This window comes from Bombus affinis, chromosome 14, assembly GCF_024516045.1.
Source record: "Bombus affinis isolate iyBomAffi1 chromosome 14, iyBomAffi1.2, whole genome shotgun sequence".
NCBI classification, from domain to species: domain Eukaryota; kingdom Metazoa; phylum Arthropoda; class Insecta; order Hymenoptera; family Apidae; genus Bombus; species Bombus affinis.
Window position 1 is genome coordinate 1,320,701 of NC_066357.1, and position 15,718 is coordinate 1,336,418.

At 42.8% G+C, this 15,718-nt stretch overlaps 2 protein-coding genes across 4 annotated transcripts in view; one reads left to right on the forward strand and one right to left on the reverse strand.

Annotated features, from left to right (window-relative positions):
* Positions 1-15,718, reverse strand: part of LOC126924178 (headcase protein) — a 168,243-nt gene that overhangs the window by 136,315 nt on the left and 16,210 nt on the right. Inside the window, exons 1-2 of one of the 3 annotated variants that reach the window (XM_050738397.1) lie at positions 8,488-8,648; positions 3,656-3,752 (exon numbers count right to left, since the gene is read on the reverse strand). In XM_050738397.1, coding sequence (XP_050594354.1) covers positions 3,656-3,752; positions 8,488-8,489 — 99 coding nt within the window. In that variant the 5' untranslated portion in view covers positions 8,490-8,648. Of the gene's footprint in view, positions 1-3,655; positions 3,753-7,122; positions 7,672-8,487; positions 8,649-15,718 lie in introns of those variants that run through there. The other 2 variants (XM_050738396.1, XM_050738395.1) reach the window with 2 other exon arrangements.
* The window catches only part of LOC126924195 (astakine-like), a 303,996-nt gene that overhangs the window by 101,512 nt on the left and 186,766 nt on the right, over positions 1-15,718 (forward strand). The window lies entirely within an intron of this gene.

The window sequence follows — 15,718 nt, forward strand, 5'->3', positions numbered from 1 at the left end:
ATACTGACGAATACACTGGGGTTGATTCCACGAATCCCGGCTATCAAGCGTGGTTGAAAATATTTCGAATCATTGGGAAAATTTGATTTTTTACAGTAGATTCGCTGTAATTATAACACGATGTTTGCAAATATTTCGCTGCTACTTGTTATCCCTGTCGGATTTCTTACAAACGGCTTTATACCGCAGTTCCGAATCAACGATGAAGCATCTTCGGCTATTACAAAATTGTGATTGCTTAGTTACAACAACTTTGACACCATATACCGACGTATTACCCGTTTACAAGAATCGAAATTATTCTACGTATTAGCTTCGAAATGCACCTAGCTACGCAGTAATATTATAGCGTTAATAACGGCCCTGGTTGCTACGGCTACGTGTGGACGTGCTCTGTTGCGCAACGAACCAATTCATCTCAAACATGCAGCGTTAAATATTTCGATCGAATTGCACGAAGACTATCCCTAAGCGTGCGTTGTTGGGTGATGCGTTGCCATGGGAGGACCTCAAACAGAGGGTGAGTCGTGCAGTTTGGAGGGTCGGTTCCTCTTCGATCCACCTAGAATTACTGCATATGCAAAGCCGTGTATCCGCTACAAAACATCGATCGTTCCTCGTCTATTTGAATCTCTGTCCAACGATCAACGAAGCGAACATCGAAAAAGAGAAAAGCGAGCGATAGCGCTCGAAAGCAACCGACAAAAGGGGCTTATTGCGCAATAGGTCGCGAAACGATGGAAGAGCTCTCGGCAAGAGAACGCCGCACACGCTAGAAACTGGCTCGCTTTTATTTCCCGCAAACTTTAAAACACGGAAACGCGACTTTTTCGCGCGGACGTTGGAAAATCCCTCGCGTGATTCGTCTCGCGCGGCTGGAACGAAAGGAATTCGCGCCGTAAACTCGCGTTGCACCATGTTGCATTCATTGTTGCTTCTAATAAAGCATGCGCCTTTTCTGCGTTTGCAAAAGGAATAAATAACGCCCGGAGCACCGTGGACGAAGGAAAGGCGAACAAGCAGGCCCCTTTTATGGGCTATCTTCCAGGAGAGCTGAAACGCAGCTTCGCGATGAAAGGTTATGCGAGAGAGCCAGACGTGAAAAGAGCACACGCTGCCTTCCCCATTCTGTTATGCCCGTGCGTATTTCACAAAACACGAGCGCAGTCCGCGAGCTAACAATATCGTAGAATTCGCGCTCAGGATGCTAACGACCGGCTATGTAAGTCGCAAATTAACCCTCGCCGATGTTTTTCGGTGGTAACCCTCGTGGACCAACCGTGCATTGGTCCTGGCAATGAAAATGCGAGAGGGTGGCTACTTCTGTACGCGTACAGTGGCTCGCAAAAGTATTCGAACGCTTACGACGAATTGCTAACTGAAAGTAATATCTTCTACCACTTTGTCGAATCACCAGGATATATATCTAAGTTATTCATTAAGAACAGTAATAATATTTTAATATCTACTATAAATTTTGTATGACGATTGTTTACATTTCGCGTAGATAATTTTGTGAGCCACTGTATACTTCGTTATGGTTGCTCGTTTCAGAACGTTTCACCGCCATTTAGCGGAGTTCAGAGGGGAAGACACGCCGGTTATTTTACTAGTTATTCTCTTTTTTCAACTCGTGCCAGTCGGCGCTCGAAATGGTGGGTAATTTGAAAGTCGAAACGAAGGTGCAACAACACACTTTCAGACTGGCTATTACGTACGGGGCTATTACACGGACACGTATAATACAGGGTGGTCCGACGAGAGTAAAGTATCTTTGGATCGAGCTGTTTTTCTGCTACATAAATCACGCGCTCGACGATTACTAAATTGACTTTCCTCGTACATATTAATTTCATTCGCCCAGCCCTATCGATCCGTCGGTGTATAATCGCTTGTTACCGGGCGAATTTATACCACTGTGTAACCATGTCGTTTAATCAATTTGTAATCCATCGATTCATCGCTACCGCATGCGTTGCAAATGCGCAAACGGAAATACGAACTACGAACCACCGGTGTGACGCCACTGAAATCGTTGTGGAAATGAAAGCATATTGTTCCCTTTCGTTGCACCTTTAAACTTCCCATGCACGTAAACACTCGCGCTTTAGTTACAAATAATCGGAATTTAAAGGTATCGTTTCCTCCTTTTTTCAAGAATCAACGAACCGTCGATTTAATCGCATTACAATCGTCCTACAACCTTAAATTTCTAACGAAAGATTTCAAATCTAAGAGCAGCTATACACGTATTTCAAGCACTAAACGAATAAAACGAATCCTATACTTTGGATAATTTACACAGCTCCAAATATCGCGCATATTCGATACAGTTTTCCTTTAAATTTTTCAAAAATGCGCAAACATGAATAGCATCGATATAGATCGTCAGAATTTAAAATACGATCTTCAAAAATGCAACGCATAATTTTGGATATCCCGTGCATTCTCATAAAATTTTTCACAAACCCATAAATATTCACAATCTACTCCGAAAATCGTCAAAAAATTCTCTGCACGATCGCGCGAAACGTACGATGCCGTATCAAACAGGCCCGTATCTTCTTCATCGATCGACCTACCGCAACGCGTACGCGTCTCGTCGCCAGAGGGACGATTAAACGCCAGACGAAGAGCTTCGACAGGCTCTCCCTTTGAAATATATATGTATAATATTCGCGTGTGTGCGTACACGGCTGAATGCGATGGAATCGAGATTCCGGTGTAATAACGAGTCACGTGAACGTGCATCACACACGAACAGGGGGTGTAAGTGCACGAACCACCATGTGGGAAATGGTATTGATTTTGCCTCGTATTTGGGGTAGGACGACAGTGTTACGGCGTAGTCCGGCAAGCCAAAGGATTCGTTACAGGGTGAACGCAGATGAGAAGCAAAGCGGACTTCGCGTGAGAGATTATTTCGACGAGATCTCAGGGTGGAATTCATACGCGACGCGCATGGCGTTCTCAAGAGCTACGTTTAAGGATTGTGAGTTCCAGCGCGATACGTTTCTTGAATAATTTGTTAACAAATTCTGAATCATGGATGGACAAAACTGAATGTAGAATAGCTCTTTTTTTTACAATAACAAAACGAATGTACGAAGAAGAGTTGAGGAAATCGAAATTTCAGCGATCAATTATCAAATTATCGGAAAGCGATATTATTCGTGTATCAGGGTTCAGATAACTGTCTGAATAATATACATATACTACGTGTTAAATGGAAACGAAAGGATACGATAGCATCAAGTTCTCGTAATTTATGTACTATGCATGTATGTACTAAAAGATACGACAAATTTTGCGTAATTGCAGTTAATTGATATACAAACGCATTGCATACTTCTTGCATCTACTGTATAGGAGTAAAAGGGGGAAGATTGGAAGCGAAGAATTTCTTGGACGGACTTAAAGCAAGAGGATCTGCCGGCAGTCACCGTGACCTTGCTCTATCGCGTACCTTCCGCTTTAAGGAATCCCGTATAGCTCCTCTTCGCTTTTCCCGCAGCTCTAGCGAGGTTACTATTTCAAACTTTCCCCGGTCGTGGTTAACGTGTACGAGATCGAGTCTCGAATACGATACGACAAAATGTATGATACACGAGATATTAATTTAAATAACGCAATGCGAGATTAGTTGTTCTTTTACCTTAATGTGATAGGAGTTGAGTTTAGTACGTGGCAGGCTGTTGAAGGCGCTGAAATCCAGTCGACGGGAGAAGATTCCATTCGCACCGCAACTTTGCCTGCAACGGAACATAGAAATACATATTGTGCTTTATACTTTCTCTTTAACGATTATATATTATTTCTAACAATTACAACGACCATAAATTGCATAAATATTACGATGGTACCTAATACACTTTTCCTATACGTTATGTTGTTCGACGAAATTTTTAGGGTTAAAAAAATACAGCAGAAAAAATCGGAGATCCTGCGTTTTACGATACGTAATAATTCCGTTCCTCCCTTCGCTTGATAACCCTCGGCGTGTCGTGTAACAGGAGGGTCGCTTTTTGAACTCGTACGTTTATCCTCGCAAGCCGATGAAAACGAGCTCGCTGAAGATACGTTAGCCTGCGTTCTATCACTCGTTGTTGAGTTTCGCGTGCGTGCCAACCAGGGAATACACGTGGATACGCGTGTGCCTACCTTCCCCGGCTCACATGCCAGAAAGAAAAAAGTCGCGGAATATAAACCCAGCCGAATGGAAGAATTTGCCGCCGGACGAACGCGAAGCGTACCCTCGATCGACGCGTAAAACTTTGAAATCTCGCAGAAGGGAAACTGAATTCTCGAAATTGCTCTCGGCTAGATAATGTCTACAACGTCGGAAGGGACGTGGAACTCGACGGTGGTAGACGAGGATTCGGTTCGAGGCGACGCGAGGAACGCGCATCGTTGAAACACGGGAGGCACGTATCTGCGTTTCACACTCGGCTGACCCTGATGTCTGATTCTGCAAGCGCCTGCGACTGACGTCTATCCCAACGACAGGTAACTTCTGTCGACTAGATTCCACGATGAAACGAGTACGCTCTCTGGTAGAGCATGTTTTGTTACTTTGAAGAGGAAATCGATGCTGAGGAAATTCTGCAAAGTTCCCAGACGAGAATATCGTTGTAGCGATATGCGTGTACCGTTCTATCTGCCTCCGGTTCGTTTACATTCTACGTTGTTGGATCTCGATGCATACCGCGGTCAGAGATACGTTAACAAGAATATTTTTATTGCGATTCGCGACGTCTAAACTTGATACACGCGATTCTCGGAAGTCGGCCGGATTAACTTCGCTTTTTGCAAATTTTGTCGATTTTGTTGTCTCGATACAATATTTAGAACCGCGAACGATAAACCAGAAGAATTTTCGTCCAATTTGATGTTCGTAAAATCGAGGTGCTACTCTTACTTACGCTTTTGTAACATTTATTTATTAAGACATCGAAAAAACGATAAATCTTACGGGAAATTTAAAAAGAATAATTGTGAAATCATTACAAAATCGATTGGCCCAACTTCTCAACTATTCGCACGTGACACACACGCCGATGGAAAAATACAGATCGTATTTTTTTCAAGCTCGTAGAGCGGATGCGAAAAAATCGTGGCGATGACCGTGGAGATCGCGCCTGTGGACGGAAGTTGCGTCAGAACAACAGCAGGAAGACACGAGCAAACGAAACAGACGCGCAACAGAAAGGTAGGCAGAGAGTCAGCAGGCAAGAGAGCCGGATGAACGACTGGCATTGTGTACGGTGGGGGCCGACCTTAACCTTGGCCTCCACTCCAACGAATCCATCCTCTATCGTCGCCCGTATTCGTAACTTTCGGCAATGTCAACTCGGCATCACGAAAATATTGCGCGCTATCGTCGCATGCATCATGCATACCGCAGATGTGTAGAAAAAAACATCGTACACAACTGTATTATGCAACATGATGGTCGGTGCATTTTTTTAGCTTCTTCGAGCGTTGTTGTTCGTGCATTGACCGAATTCGCGAATCGTGGAAGAACGCAGAGGAAGAAATATATTCTCCTTGGAATAGCAAAGATACTCGATCGGCGGATAGTTGAGATCGTCCGATTGTTCTCGCGATTAATTCAGAAAAAGGGGAGCGGAATTATAAGAGGAATTTCTGTTACGCTCGGATATATTGTTGCAATTAAATAAAGTTGTGACCTTGGAAACACATGATTTATTACATCGTTGCACACGAAGGTCACGAGAGAAACCACAACGTAAGTACGTTTTTGCTGATCTTCCTCGATAAACGTTTATTTCGCATATTAAATATCATAACGTATACTTTCAATATTTCATATATTTTATCACGGACTTTAGCAGCTTTAAATTTAGGGTGTCGTTAATCGAACGAAATAACTGGAACGGTTGAAACATCGAGAGAACGAGGCTCGTCGAATTCGTCGCTCCAAAAAAGGATCGTACTTGGTGCTGGTGCATTTGCATGCAAGCAGAGCGTAACGAAGCCGCGTAATCGTTGCTCGAAAATCGATATTTACGTTCGATCGCGAAAGACCGAGCTTGCACCGGCGTCGTACAAATATAGGGGGCCGTGGTATCTCTGTGTGTCGTTAATTTACATGATGCTAGAACCGACCAAAGCGACCGGTTATTTTCAATCACTGCCACTTACACGTTACTCGTCTCGCCGCCGATCGTGTGTGTTCGCCATTCGATGACTAACGCACAGCATAGGTTACGCAACCTCCGCGAGAAAGGAGAATCGATAAAGTCGTTATTTCGTCGGGACACGAATACCGTCGTCGCGTGACGATTTCCCATGAAATCGCAATAACGCGATTACCGACGGTACATCGGTTCGAAACTGGGCAACGAGAGTCGAGCATTAAGCCGGTGAGAGATGGAAAAACGCGGAGTTTCTGTCTTCGAAAGCGTCAGCATTCGAATAGCACTGTATTTATGGCACGCGAAAGTATTTGAATGCGTGTAGCAAGAGAAAACTTGGGAAACTTTTTCAAATATATTACGCGCGTTACACGAAAGTTTTTGCGATGTCATTAAAATTTGGAAGCAATTTGAAAATTTATAAAGAAAAATAGCGAAATAGACACGTATGGTATTAGTAAAAAGTCCAGCCCGATTTATTTTAAATTATTCTTCGTAGATTTGCTGGAATTAGTGGAATGGATGGAATCACCTCCTTATATTTTTATTTTCCTAAATCATGAGCGCGGTGTATCTAGAATCCCAAAGCTCCATTAGCATAGACCGCCATTTTAGCGATTGCAACGAAATCGCGATGCCCGTGCTCGTCGACAGTCTCTCCGTTACTTTCTCTTTAATTGCCATCGGTGAAACATAATCCACGTAAAAAGAGAATCAGCCTCTTCTCTATTCTAACCGGGAGAATTCTTTTAAAAAAAAGACTATACTTGCGAGCCATTAAAAGACTACGATGCAGCGGCGTGCGTACGTGACGAACGCTAAAAAAAAAAGGATTGTCCCGCGGTTCAATTTATTCCACTAAAGAAACCGGTTTTCAAAGCTAGGTCGCGCGTATTATCGTGAAAACGGCTGGGACAGAAGCGACACCGTGTTTCTCTTCGTCAGAAAAAAATTATTATCTAACCTTGACGCCGTCAGTAGGCCGCGCACGTCACTTCCGAATTGATGGGCGACCTGGAAAGGAAACTGGCTTATCGCGAATTCCTTCGGATTGTGCACGCCAATGTGTTTCGTCAAACGTTCACGCATTGTTCTTCGAACGTGAAAAACCGCTCCGCCGTTGTCGATATGCGTCGATGTATCTCGGCTTTTAAAACAACACTAGTTTCTTTAAATAGCCGCCTCTACCGGACAGGAAAATCGAGCCGAAGAGATATCTATTTATAGACAAGTTGTCGGTACGATTAAACACGGCCATTTGAAATTGTAATCGACCAATTAGCAATCCTCGTCGCCACGAATATGCAGATACTACGGTCGCGGGATGATTAGAAAAAGTTCCATGACGTTGCGCGTTATTTACGTCATATTCTTCAACAATGTGGAAATTTGGAACGTCCGTTGCACGATTGGAAACTTTTATCTTCTCCAAGATTTAACTAGAATCGAACAATCCTGTCTTGTATCCATATACATGTTTATCGTTTATACGTAATAAAACGAAATAGAAAAAAGAAGATCTGTACGATCCGTTTAATTTGTAATCGTAGATCTTGAGCCGGATTCACGACCACCTGCGATCCATTAAAAATAGCGGAGAATTTTTAAACGACAAGCTCGAGATTCGTTAAAAAATGCAAATACGTGTAACTAAAATAACGTGGTTGGATACGATTCATTGGGTCAACCGTAGTGCAAAACGATCTGTGCTGGTTTCTTTCGTTGACCTGGTATGTGGAAAGTCTAGAGTGGACAACCCTTCTCCATTGACACCATCTCCTCGACGATCTCGTAACACGAGCCACGGTTACGGGAGTATTTGCGAGTGAATCAGTTTTTGCAATTCGACACCATACGATAATACGTCCGTCACGAACGCACGGATCAGTCCGTCGTAATCGAGGTTTGTATTTCTAGGAAGTGTTTCGCAATCGATGATTCGTTCCAAAGCCGGCGTATGAATGACGCCTGGCGTCGAGACGACGTCTTACAAACTTACACGACGAGCATAGAACTCTAGCATTGCGTGCACAGACGGACCGTGGGGCTTATCCGTTTATCAAACCGAATATTTTCTTGTAATTTATCGCGTGGACGACGATTAGTCGGTTAATTACACTCCGGTTCTTCGAAATCTGCCAAGCATTCCTCGGAAAAAGTTCGATAAAATATTGTAGATTTCCTAAGCGTTCATGCCCTTCTTCCCGATTCTACGCGCTATATACAATTTTTGAAATTTTAATTTATGCCATTAATTTATCATATCTGAGCTACATCTATCTTTCATTTCTTTAAGTAAATTACTCGGTGTATTAAAAATCGCAATTACATCGCTTTAGCTTTCGACGCCTGACGACGAATAAGTTCACATGCACCGTGTCACTGAATATTACGTTGCTCACGAGTCAAACGACTATCTTGAAATGAGCATCTCAAGGAACGCGTATCTAGGAACTCTCAGAGTACCGAAGCAATCTTCGATAACAGGCGTGAAGTTGGACGAAGAAAATGTTTTCTCACGAAGATGGGGGGATCTGAAATTCAACGTGACCAGGTGGCACGGTACGAGTGGTGGGACGTACCAAGGACGCGTACGCGTCTTGAAAAATGATTTGCGAACCCGGTGCGGCCATTGCAAGGTCGTGAGCGTTACGCGCATCCGGGCCGCAGCTTGTTAAGCTTTTGAAGGCCAAGCGAGCACATCCTTGGAATTTTAATCAGTCTATTTGCCTATCGTGTCGCTTTCGGCACCAGCAATTCTCGTCCAAAATTCGACCCATTGTTGCGTTTGGCACATAAGGACGTCACAGTGTGCCACTGTATGCCAGCGTATGCAAATTGTCAGGACGGAAAGTGCCAAACCACCATAACCTTGACTTTTAATTAAGTTTCTCAAAATAGTGGTCGTTTAGAAGAATAAATGGAATCATCAAAAATGTGGTATATCAGGTAGAAATGACGTGGCACGGTTCTAAAGTCAATAAGGTGCTGGTTTTCAAAGAAATTTACGCGAGAACGAAGGAATTCAAAAACAGCAGGGAACCAGGAAGCATCAACTTGAAATTGTTTTTTCTGTTTCTTCTATAAGATATAGGGGACTGATAGTAGGAAAAAAAAATTTGAAAGTAAAATATCTATAAATATACGCAGATAACTTTCACATGCCAAAATTATACGCGCTCGTACAGAACACGTATGTATATCGCGCGTCTAAGCGAGGCAACATCAATGGGTATCGCTTCGTAATACCTTAAATTTACGATCACGCTATATCATAGCGTTCCTATCTAGCGAACGAAGAATCGGCCGAGAGTCAACAACAGCCAACGTCATTTTCGCGCTGAAGAAACACGCGACAGCCTACTACTCCTGGTTGGGGCACGCGTGACCCACGAGACACCTGCGTACACACGTCCAACTCGTTCTTATTTATAGTCGATAAATGACTTGTTTACACAGGTATAGTTTCATATGCAGACTCGGTTTTACAAAAAGGAGTCGGATGAAGATGGTGGCGGAGAAAGAAGAAAAAAAAGCGTAGAAGTGTTGTTCGTGTTGTTGCGAAGAAGAGAACGAGAGCTGACTATGCTGACCGAAGTATTAACGATGTTTTTCACTTGGAGCATTTTTGCGCAGTTAAACACAAGCGATAAGAAGTCTCCTGACTCAGATGTCGTTCCGTTCCTATTCTCCATGACAGTATCTCGTTCCTCCGCTCTTTTTCCTTCTTTCTTCTCGTCGTTCTTCATCGTGTCGCGTATTTAACTGTTAAGTGTTTACATTGATACATTGCACAAGCGACGATAGAACATCGTGAGGGCAATTTGAGATGCTTACGACGATTAGTTTACTTATTGTAGATATAAATAGGATAACATATTCCAATACATTGACTCACGAAAATATTTCACCGCTTATCTTATCATATGTTTATCCCATATCGTACATGTTATGTAAAACATATTGAAATTTTATAAACAGTTTGATCGTTTTCGAAGAAGGCTACGAGTTTTGATAATTTTAGCGAGCACTCGTGGGATTGATATTACGTAGAATGATACGAAACTGACGTCGATGACGATGGATAATGATGGTTGGTGTTCGCGCGTGACACGACCCTCGACACGCGTATCTCTGACGCAACACGCGCGATGGGCGAAAGAGGAATCACGCTGAAACGCGCATCACGACAATGTCACGAGTTCACATTAGGTACCAAGCTGTGTACTGTCAGATAGCGGCACTGATTATCGGCCTCTACTTTCTGATAATACTTCTACGTCAATAAGGTCGAGGCAATGTATTTTCACAGACAGAATAGCGTCAGAACGAATTTCTATCGATAAATCTGTTAAACTTAGAACAAACCGGTATATCTATAGTATATAAGTGAATGTTCGAAAGATAAGTAGAATAAGAAACAACGTAATTTTTAATATTAAAGTATCGAAGTATTTCACGTATTACCTTGTCTATCGTTCACATAACGACTTTGTCGTTCTTCAAATAATCGTGAAAATTATTATTCCGAAAGTTTCTGTCTCTCTGCAGTGGTCGACCAAAGCAATCAACAGACTAAACGAAAATGCGAGCTGCAACGTATTGCTTCGATAGACAAGTTGTCACAAAGTTGCAAAGCGAATAATCCTGAAAAGTTCCGCGGTCACAACGTCCTCGCTAGCTAGCTAGGAGGATGAGACTGGCGGGATTCGCTTCACGAATTACTTACGAAGGACGTGAGGATCTTACTAAGGAGGCTGTGGAGCAGCTGCCAGCTGCAATTTCCTCCGAGCACCGCACTCACTCTCTTTAGACAGTTAAGATGGGCAGAGGTGAGTAACCAACGGCTTCGAATTCTTCCAAAGCAACTCGCAGGTGTGCGCTAATGAGTCGAACGACGATAATGGAAAGTCCATTCTCAAGAAGGAACTCGGATACAATGGACCATCGTCCGGATTGTCCTGGGATGCTTTTACGAGCTTTTCATATAACAGATCCGTATACAGAAAACTCTCTTGCTTCTGTACCGTGTGAACGGTGGAAAACGTTGGTTGCCCCGCATGGCCAGAAAATATCGATCGATAATTTCCACTAGACTGGAAACGAGACCCTGACCCTTTGTCTGTATATCACACCAAACTACGTAACGGTTTCCTATGCGTAATCGAATCTTTTTCAATTTCAATATTTTTTACAGCGTACAATACTTTGATACAACGAGAAATTATTTTCGAATTACGAGGTGGTTGAGAAAGTACACGTTTGTCTCCAAGATCGATTAAAAGGACGATTCTGATATAACTGACGCGCCGTAAAAAAACGAAACATACGAGTTGTATTCTCGATTTAATAACGTAGTCAGGATTCACGAACCTCGTCTATGAGAAAGATCGTCGACAGAAGAACAAGCAAGATTCCCTATTTACGCAAGACCAGAAAGAGATGCGTTTAACTACTTCTTTACAGGTCATTTTCGCCACATTAGCTTCATACGCTGAAAGGCAATTTGATAGCCCATTGATTAGGTCAAGCTTTCGCGTTCAAACATAAAACTATGCGTTTTAATCTCTGTATACGCGCATTAAATAGTCGGATAACACGTTCGAAAAGTGGACAAGAGCGGAGCATTCGGAGGAGTCGCTACAAGAATGGGCAAGATGCACGGAGGAATCGCGAAGACCGGTTCTTCCGGTCGGTTTGAGGCTTCCTATTAATAGGAAGACATACATATGTAAGTATGCGGAATGGAGAGGCGCGAGCAAAGAAAAAACTAACTTTCACAACTGTCAATGCAAGAGAGAAGAATCGTGGGCCGACACCGGTCACTGATACGTGCACCGAATCGACAATCCTGATCTTCTCGAGTCCGCTTCACCACGTGAGTTGTACGACGGCTATAAAAAGTATTTGCACGCTATTGTATTTGAAGACTACAGGGGAAGAACGATCAGTTACATACCAAGATAGTCGCAATTATCGTGTCTCGTCGTAGTAGTAATGAAATTTCAGAGTGCTTTGTATAATACGCGTACAAATTTTCTATACGTGCACGGATACTTTCGTGAATCACTGTAGCTATCCTCGATTCGGAGTGTACACAGTGTACATATTTACAGACACGCGTTTCTCCCTCGATACACAAACGGTCACTCTTCCCGAGAAATATCCTTCGGCTTTACCAGTGGACACGGATACTTGGTCCGATAGAGGGAGAAGGGTTCGCCATGGAACCTGAATACACGAATGATACTAAGCTGGGGACAATTCTTTCATAGAAGAAAACACAGGATAATAATTTGGACGTTAGGAAGAGTCAGAGTAGTTTTGTCGTAGAGTAAACTAAAAGTTCGACGTCTCCGGTGGAGTTTTCCTAGTTGTTTAGGATCGTTCGCACTTGATCGCTTCCTTAAGTTGTAGCTGTGGTATAATCTGGTCGGTTCGTGGAAGGACAAACTCTTGATTGGAAAGAGAATTATCAATTTTCAATTTTTCGGAAGCTTCGGGAAAATCTGGCTGATCCGAGATGAATATTTTAACAAGACATCGACAGCAGCGTCTATTTTGTAATTATTATTAGTTACCACCGTCGATATTTTGCATTTAAACGTTCAAGAAAAAGATTTCGTTGGAAGTCGCGAAAGAAATTTTTATGAAAGGTCGTATGGAACGTAAAGAATCGTGACAGCGTAACTTGCATTCCGAGTGCAAAGGATTAACGTAGCAAAATTCTACTAACCACTTAACGCCATAATATTGCTATATTCTGCTGTGATTTAATCGCGTAGCTTGTAGAAAGCCATCTATCTTTCCCTCGGATTTAAAATAGAACCGCGAGAGCGTGTCGCGTTTAAAAGCCAGCGTGTTTGATTCAGCCGATCGAAATTTGTTTACTCGGCTAATATTATGCCAGATCCTTATCATTTATAGCGGTGAGTTGTTTTCGCGGCTTGTCGTCGTTTTATGAAATCGTTCGCACAATAGAGCAACCTTTTCTTTCTCTCCCTCTCTCCATCTTTGCAATCCGTTTACCTTTATTTTCTTTTTCTGTCTTGGCCTTTAATTAGTAGTTCGACGCTTCGATCGAAATTACCATACAATTAGTCATGGGATCCGAAACGCTTCGAGTCCTTTCAAATCCGTATAGATTACGAAAGATTCGGATCGCTTGAAACATGACTCGAAGCGTAGAAAACTTTTGGTCTTTGTATTACGTTACGGACGTTTGGTTATCGTGAAAGTTTTGATGAATTTAAAAGTCTCGAAAGTTTCCATAGGTTTTAGAAGCTCGACAAGCGTTCACAAGCATCTTACAAGAATTTTCAATATCTTTATATTTTTGTATTGGTTTCGGGTTTTACAGACGTAATCGCGATTGTCGTTTGTCATTAAAGTACCGATAGAATTACAAAATCGTCCATATAATGCGCGTAATATACCCATCAAAATTTTCGACGGCGAGTGTCCGATTACTTTCGCGAGCCGTTGTAGAAAGAGACAAAAAGGTCTTCCTCGGCGAGCATTTCGTCAAGTCCTGTCCACACTGCACATCCTTTGTCGCGAACTGCCTTTGACACTATGTCGCTACCGACATGGAGCAACGGGGCTGTGTAACTTGAAAGCGTGCGATTTTACGTGTCAGATTCAGGAGTCGCCCTCTCGGAAGCAGAGCAGAGAAGACCAGAGTAGAGCGGAGCAAAAGGGGGACAACAACACAGGCATCGCGTCGTTCGAATCGTTACACGCTTTGTGCAACTCGAGTGACTTGTCACCGATGCCAGGAACCGGCCAAATCGAGAGGGTAAAGCAAAGTAAACCGAGCCACCGTGCGTCCCTGGGAGAACCAGTCGATAATCGCAATAGAACGTTTATTTGCCTCCAGAGACTGCAATGACAACGAGGTTTTTGCGCCGATACACCCGTCAGGGCAAACACGCCTCGGGAGAGGAAAGCACTGTGGGGAAAACACAAGTATTTCGGGGAATATAATGGCGAGTTTACAAATAATTATCCCGAAGGAGATGTACCTCTGTTTGCTCGATTCCTCCCTTTAGTATATATCCTACGTCTTCTCGATACGCTTCCCAAAATGTTTATATCCGTCTGTACAAATCTCTCGTCCTTTGATATTAAAACCGAGCTAGCAAACAGATACAGAAATATATAAGAAAGATATTATTTCATTGTCTTTGTTGTATATTACGAGTACTACGAATCCTATTAATATAATTATACAGAAAGTATAAAATACACGAATAAAACGTATAAAGAGACGAAACGCGTATAAGAAGTATACAGTCTCTAGTAAAAATATCTAGCGCCAAAGAACAATCTAGTTTTCATATTCGTATTTCCCAATCCAAATTTTCACATCTGTCAACTTGTAAGAATCTCGATAATTGTAACTTTCAGGTAAGATCCTTTGTTGCGTAGCGAGAAGAAAATTCATACGTCGAAATTCTCATCGTCGTTTGTCATCGGCAAAAAAGAGAAAAGGCAATCGTCTTGATTACCAGAAATTAAGCGATTCGCGAGCGCGCATTCGCTGCTCTAAGGAACCTCGTTTCTTCCAACCGCTCGCGATAACGATTCGTGGTTTATGCACCCGAGTGGGTCCCAAGCGACCAAAGAAGGTGTTACTGTGTTCGAGAAACGATGAAACTGGTTTCTAAAACTCGGTTCACAGTCACGTTCGACCGAAAGAGAAACTGAAAAGCCACACAGATACAACACGAGCACGCAGAGAACGCCACGGACAAGGTTGACACGGATCCCAAGTCCAATAAACCGAAATGGAGTCCGGCCGTGTGTCACGGAAGAACCGTAAGGACCAGGTATAAGGCGCTCCTTGTACATGGACGTATCCACGTTGTGATAACGGACCGAACGAATCTAAGGGTCGAACAGAGCGAGAGGATTACGCGAATACTCGTCCACTGGTTAATCCGCTCCGAGTTTGCTTGTACGCAGTTATACGCGCAACGAATCTCCGGATTACGCGTCTGACACGTTCAAACGACCGGAGAGAACGCGAATCCACGACCAGAGTTTCAGAAAACGACTTCAAACTTATTCCCTGGCGCGGCTCCGCTTTAGAGTATTCGCTCGTTTAAAGGAAGTTTCCGCGAGCAACCAGTTGGTTAAGAGCTAGATTTCATATCCTGTTAGGCGAGTCTCCATTCGGTTATCTACTTCTGGGCGAGTCGGAGAATCTTTGCAAGTAACGATAGAAACGATTTCTAGATCTAGTTCGACGGTCTATGGATCTGATTACCTACCTGCGAGTGGTCTTTGCTGAGAATCTTTTTGGATTCTGTAAATTCCTAAAATGCTTTCGATTTCTAGTATACGCGTAAAGCTCTTACGCGTCAATCCTATTATCGTTGACGATAATTTTGTAACGTGAAAATAAAATAAAAAATTATCGCAGCATTTGAAGTTTCTTTACGATTTTTTTACCTTGCAATCTATCTACGTATTTTTAAATAACAAGTGTTTAAGCGTTTAAATAACAAGAATTTTCGTTACGTTCTCGTAGGAACGAAAAGATCAGTCGAGATTAA